Source organism: Apteryx rowi, unplaced genomic scaffold (assembly GCF_003343035.1).
Source record: "Apteryx rowi isolate R43461 unplaced genomic scaffold, aptRow1 scaffold_386, whole genome shotgun sequence".
NCBI classification, from domain to species: Eukaryota; Metazoa; Chordata; class Aves; order Apterygiformes; family Apterygidae; genus Apteryx; species Apteryx rowi.
Genome location: NW_020450374.1, coordinates 385,227 through 391,786, shown reverse-complemented (window position 1 = coordinate 391,786; position 6,560 = coordinate 385,227). Strand labels below are relative to the sequence as shown.

Here is a 6,560-nt window from a genome sequence, read left to right as displayed (position 1 = left end):
GCGTTGCGTTGCGCTGCGTTGCGTTGCTCCTGCCGGGGAAGCGGCTCCCAGACGTGCCGCGGTGCTACCGGAAACAAATAACAACAGCCATGGTGGCGGCCAGGTGCCGCCGAGGTGCGGGGCTGCACCCGCCGCCGGCTCCGGGGCAGCGGGGCGGCGGCGCTGGGGCCGGGCTGGACGCGTGGTGCGGGCTCGGGCAGGCAGCGGGGAGACGGGACGGAGACGCCTCGGTCCCGGCTGGGAGGAGGGCGGAGGGGCGCTTCCCGGCTGGCCCTCGGGGCCCCGGGCAGCAGCCGCGCTGGCGCTGGGCCCGGCGGAGCTGCCCGGGCCCCCGCCGCGGAGGGCTGTGCTCGGAGAAGGACCGTGGCAGGGGCGGCCGCCTCCGCGGGACTCCCCTCGGGTGCGTTCGGTCAAGCCCCCCGAGCTGAGCTTCAGCTGTTGGAAGCTTTAAACGTTCCCATCGCAATACCTAAACTATTATCCTCTGCCGGGAGAAGAAATCGCTCCGTAAAATGTTCCAAAACTTCTTTAGTCTTCCTACGCTGCCCCTTCTTAAACAGTGGGAGTTCAGGGTGCCCGTATGCCATGCAGAGCAGAGTTGGTGCTACTGGTCAGTGACGCATCTTCCCAGTGTGTGGCCTGATAGGCACTTGAGGCTTGCAGCAAGCTGGCTTTAATAAAARTTGTAGTTAAAGCTGCACTTGATACGGCCAAATCCTGCGGACTCTAGAAGTCTGTTTAAAAGTGTCATGCCCCTTTAAATGAGGGTGTTAAGCTTGGTTGCATTATTGATTTCTGTCATAAACCTAGTATTTGTCTACATCAACTGACTCTTAACTACTAAAGAGTCGCAACCGTACTTTTTCGGAAATTAAGATGCAACCATGCTGAACATCCTGTGTATAGCTTTTATTGCTTGATACAGGAACTGGTAACTGCTTTTTGCCAGGTTTCAAGGTTGCTTGTGTTTAGTGTGGTGAGCTTTTGCCATTGAGCAGTGTTATCTGTGTAGTTCGTAGCTTGTCAGTGTCTTATACTAAAAGACACTGCTGTCATGTCTACCCTTCCAGGAAGAGCCTATAGCATAAAATTGCTTAGTGCTTTCTGTTATAAGATACTAAGATAAAAGATACTATTTTCAAGTTTTTGATCATTTTTTTTCAAACTTTAATTGTGCATGCTGAATTCTTTCTTGCCTTTCATCTTTTTACAGGTAAAAATATCTTGGAAAGATTCAGCAGTGATCATTCAATCTTTATTTGCTTTGCTTTTGAACAGAGCTGGGCACGAAATACATATCTCCCCTCTCTCCCCGCCCCTGCAGAAAGAAATAAGTAGAATCTGTTAACCTAATGCATTTAGGCTTGTGGAGAATGTGTGTAATTTGGCTTGGGGATAAAAGCTTCTATATGAAGACTGTTTTTTTTACTTGAGCCATAAAAAAAAAATTCTAAAACTTGCTCAAGTCCCAAATCTAAGAAGAAAACCAGAATTTGTGTGTGCTCACAGAGTTGATATTGCTGAGCAGTTAAATTATTTGAAAAACTTTTATCTATTGAATATGCATCAGCCCATCAGAGGTTCAAAACTAAACAGTGCGCTCTCTGCAGTTGCTCACATTGAGAGGGATGAGGGCACCAAGAATGGACAAACTCACTCCAGTGCAGTGTTTTCAGTGATTCCCTGCAGGAAAAGACACTTCATTTGAAGTTACTGGAGGCAAAAGTTTGGACTGGTAGGAGAAGATCTTATAGGAGGGAGACTAGCTTGGAAAGAAAAGTAAGGAAGGAGAGAGAGAAGTTTAGATGAAGTGCCTGGGAGTTGGCTCAGCCTCACTTTTAAGTTTCTTTGCTTCAGTAAAAGTTTGTGAAATAAATGAGCAGAATATTTGTACAAAGTCTAGAGTTTATCTGTATGGGTACTGACAAGTTAATGTCTAAAATTCTTACCCAGCTGATGACACACAGTGTTTATCAGTATGATTTCCAAGTGGATGGGCTGAAAGTTTTTTGTTTTTATGGATGCAGGAAATAATACACAAAGTTTTATTTAAAGAATAAAGTTCTGAAGTAAAGAATACAAAACTAGGGAGTGCCAAAAGGTAGACTGCCTGTACAGTCTTATTGACATTTTTTTCCTAATTTGTAAGTATTATGGTAATATTCAGTTACATGGTTATGTATTCCTTCTTCTCTCCCTCCTTCTTCACTGGACCCCAGCCTCGTTCAGTGCATGGAGTAGATGATGTTCATTGAGTAATTAACTGTGTGGTCCTTTTTATTATTAAAAGTGGGTCAGTGCCTCATTCTAACATGCATGTTACTCTAATCCTGCTTTGAGTACAGGATTATTAATTTATTTACAGGTTTTTCTGTGGTAATCGCAAAGGCTCCCCAAATACTAACTTATTTTCACAGCATAGGTGATAGAAATATGGAGTGATAAGGAAAGATGAACAGTGAAAAACTGGTTACAGTGTTTACCAATGCAAGAAGTATTCCAATACAACGATATCAAGTGAAATGAGCAGATGACATATTCAGGACTAACCAAGAGAGAACTTTCTTCACACAATGCACAGTTAAGCTATCGAATTCTGTGCCACAGGAGGTTTTGAATACTAACGTCTGATGTGGGTTCCAAAAGTGAACAGAGTCTTTGAAGAAAACTCAGCCTGAGGTTATTAAATGCAAAAAAATCATGTCTCAGTCAAACTCATCTACAGCTAAATGAGTGAGAACCTTCTGGGAAGTATTGCTATATGCTTGCCTCATACTTATGCTTTTGCGTACACATGCACTGTCATCCAGTGTCAGAGATGAGATAGTGGATTAAATGTGTCTTTGGCCTGACCAGTTGGCCTCTTTTATGTTCTTGGGAATTGAGACTGATTATACCTATGAACTCTGTCCACTTTCAGAAGTTAGGACTGCTGTCCCCCTGGCCCCAAAGTCCTTGATATTTGGAGCACATATGTTCAAAGCACCATTCCTACTTCAGCTGGAGCTGTGAGTGCTTGGCCTTCTGCATGTTTCACATCCCATACTTAAGGCATTCAGCTGACCATCTACAAAACAAGAAACATAGTTGTTTACCTGTCTCAAGTTTGATTTAAAAAAAAATAAAAATCTTTTTCACGTAGGACCTCAATGGCAGAAGTAGAGAAAAATCTGGTTTCTCCTAGGCTTTTTACCTGCCAGAGTCTGCACAAGGCTTTTCTAAATGACACGTCCCAGATGCCAGTCTAGGTGTCAGGCTGAGCAGTAGTGGCAACAATATGTAATCTGAGAAGACTTTAGAAGGAGCACAGATGAGGAAATTATTGTTGCTTGGCCTTCATGGGAAAAGATTTCACTGACTATCAGGGCTGTAAGGAACAGCCCAGGTAAGGATGGGAACGCGAGGTGGGGGGGGCATAATCGCATGAAAAATTCCCCTTCTGGTATCTGCTGTCTGTTTATGACACCTTCCAGCTTCTCTAACGAGCAAATTACACAGACAGCAGCCTGCCTTGCTGCACGGCGGTGACTCATGCAGAGAGCACTGTCCATCCTTGGCGCTGAATGAGGGAGGGTGCTAAGGAAAAATGTCATTGTGTTATTAAAATGTATCGTGTCTCTACATAATTTGGCCAAATTAAAGTTGCGCAGGCAGCTGCAGGTTGTATTTATTAACTTCTGAATAACTTAACAAATATAATATTCCTCTACATGTAGCCTTTGCAAAAAGCTATGTTATATATTAATAGATACTAGCTGAGGTATTGCTACAAGTGTTTGCTAATTGCCAGCATGCTTTTTGCTGTAAAATACATGATACATAGTGGTTACCCTGAATACTCTTTCATCTTGTGTTTGAATTCTGTAAACACAGCCAAAATACAGGCTTGCTGAGCTAAGAGCTACAGGTGCTTTGTGAGCTGGGCGGCAGCGGCAGTGCTTGCATGCTGCTGTCCATCGCGCAGCGATGTGCGTATTGAAGGAGCTGACCACAAGAGCAGTGCTGCTGCTGCCGCCGCGCTGCTTTAGCATGCTCTGATTCCTATGCCAAAGGCTAGTTCACCCTGTCCTTGTTAGACCTTTTAGTTTTGTTCTCTACCAAAAAGGCTTTCTCAAGTTTCTCGTAGGAAATCTGTAGTTAGAATAGGCTTTTGTTTCACCAGTGTGCCTGTGATACTTCTGTTAGCAGTGTTGCTGTTTCTCCATAGCTGGTGAGAAAGCCTCTCTCTGAATAGGCTTTATTGCCTGTCTGTGAGAAGGTGGAAAGGGGCATGAAGGCTTGGGTTGCATTGGGTTAGCCTAATAAAAGCAGTATTGCTCTTTCCACAGCCAGCAAGCTGGACATTAGAAGACCAGTCAGAGTGGCAGGGATTATCAGCTGCCATTGCAGTAACTCTGCATGCAATTGTTTGGTGCTTAGCTTAGTGAGAATTACAGTTTAGCTTTTGTGAAATCCATAAATAGGCTAGTGGTGGGATAGAAGGACCTTATGCATTCAAATTTTTTTTTGTTTGTTTGTTTGTTTTAAAGGTGTTTAAGTCTGTACCAGCCCATTTGTTTTTAAATACTTTAAAATAGTGGGTATATGAGTCATGCAAGATTGCCTTTAATATCTATTTTGCTGAATAGCCTATCTTTTGGATTACAGTTCTTAATGCAATGAAACAATGGCCAGGATTATTCTAAATATGGATGTTTGTAATCTTTGATAGTGTTTCACAATTTACAGCTTGAAGTATTTAAACACACAGACAGTTATCTCAAACTTTAAATATATTTTGTGGTATGTCACACAGTGATCAGTTTTACCCTGGGTTTGTTTCTTCTGTGCTGAAGTACAGAAAACAGGTCTTGTGGTTAGCCTATAGGGTTGAGAATTCTTTTTTCAGACCTGTTTGTACTTTTTGCAGGTGCTACTATATTAGTTGTCTTATACCTGATTTTATTTATTTATTTGAGAGGTGTTTCCACTTTTAATTTTCTGGACAGCTAGGTGATGTGATTTTTATCTTTTTGAATATTTTTAATTGAGACAATTCGGAGAATTGAAGGGACATTTGGAGGCAACTGAGAATTGAAGACTAAAAACAATAACGAGTCAATGAGAACTAAGAAGAACAATAATGAGTATGGCAGGAAATGAAAATTATCAAAGTCATGTAATCGCTTTTTATCTCATGTCAACTCTAGAAATTAGGAAATGATAGATGTGGATTTTCTTTTTCCTTTTGTGTTTCATGCAGAACTGGAGTAGGGGGGAAAAGGTAAAATTAGTTTTAGAAAAGGAGGAGGAAGGAAAAAAATCTACAAAACTGCAAAGTTATGTGTGATTTTGAAGGGCAGTTTTAGCATTTGAAACTTTTACCAGAAATAAAATATACTATTAATTGGGTTTGAAATTGATTTTATCAGTTTATATACTTTTTTAACTGTGTGGAAAAAATCATTTGAAGCCTAAATATTCCACAGGAGTTATGGATACCTTGGGAGTACTGGTAATTATTTGTTTCTGGTAGTGCCTGCCACGTGTTGGGTTTTAAAAAAAACATAAAGAAGGCACTATTGCTGTTGTAATTCTTTTTTTCCGTTTCAAAGACAAAGATGCAAAGCGGGGGGGGGGGAATAGTTGCAGACATTGTGTAAGTAAACTTGAAAGTAATATATGCTATATCTTAATATGATTTTTGATATTGTTTTTATTAAAGATAGAGTATCCCCATTTAGTTTTTATCTAGCAGTTATTAGATAACTGATTTTTTGTAGGTATCACTATAGGAGTGGGCCTTCAGGAAGGATTTGAATGCACAGAAAATAGTGACCTTGGGGACCAGCTCAGAAAGAGTTCCATGTGTAAGGAACCTCCTAGAAGCAAGTTTAGACTGCTGCGGGAAAAATGGACAAATGGTAAGTGAGGCTGGGGTGATAAAGTAAGGAGAAGCTGGTCTTTTGGACCTCCAAAGCAGACAGAAGACTTGGGCTTGAGGCAGCTGAGGAAAAGGGGGTCAGAGGAGGGATTTAGATAGTAAGCTGATGTGGCTGGTGTTTTCCTTATCTGTTGCTTTTGTAGCAAAAATGTTAAACAGGACACTACCAGGGCAGTGCTCTCTTCAACAACTGTATATTGAAGATGAATCAGAGTAGATCGATCCCTCTCTCCCTCTCTCCCTCTCTCCCTCTCTCCCTCTCTCCCTCTCTCCCTCTCTCCCTCTCTCCCTCTCTGTGTGTGTGCATGCATCTGTGTGTGTGGGCGAGAGACACACCAGTCTTTCAGAAATTAACAAATTCTGATTATGTGATTATTGTGTGATTGATTATCAAAGATATTTTGTGCTTAATGCTTATTTGTATTTTTTTATCTGCTTCCTTACAGCATTTTACTCCTGATATTTTTTCTTTAAGAACTGAGATTTAGAAACAAGTGCATATATACAAAAGTGAGAGTAGACATGCACGGTACAAGCATGTCAGGTTAGCTGTGAATACCAAATTCCTGTAGTCTTTGGTAGACTCCCTCATTGAAAGGCTGCAGTAGTTCTAATGGTGATGAAACTGGCAGGAAGA

General features: G+C 41.7%; 1 protein-coding gene across 8 annotated transcripts in view; it reads left to right on the top strand.

Annotated features, from left to right (window-relative positions):
* Positions 1-74: 74 nt before the first annotated feature.
* PAN3 (poly(A) specific ribonuclease subunit PAN3) overlaps positions 75-6,560 on the top strand; it is an 83,566-nt gene continuing 77,080 nt past the window's right edge. For 4 of the 8 annotated variants that reach the window (XM_026074313.1, XM_026074311.1, XM_026074307.1 and 1 more), the window contains exons 1-2: positions 75-114; positions 5,763-5,903. In XM_026074313.1, coding sequence (XP_025930098.1) covers positions 90-114; positions 5,763-5,903 — 166 coding nt within the window. In that variant the 5' untranslated portion in view covers positions 75-89. Of the gene's footprint in view, positions 115-1,636; positions 1,736-2,714; positions 2,734-2,796; positions 3,386-5,762; positions 5,904-6,560 lie in introns of those variants that run through there. The other 4 variants (XM_026074320.1, XM_026074308.1, XM_026074314.1 and 1 more) reach the window with 4 other exon arrangements.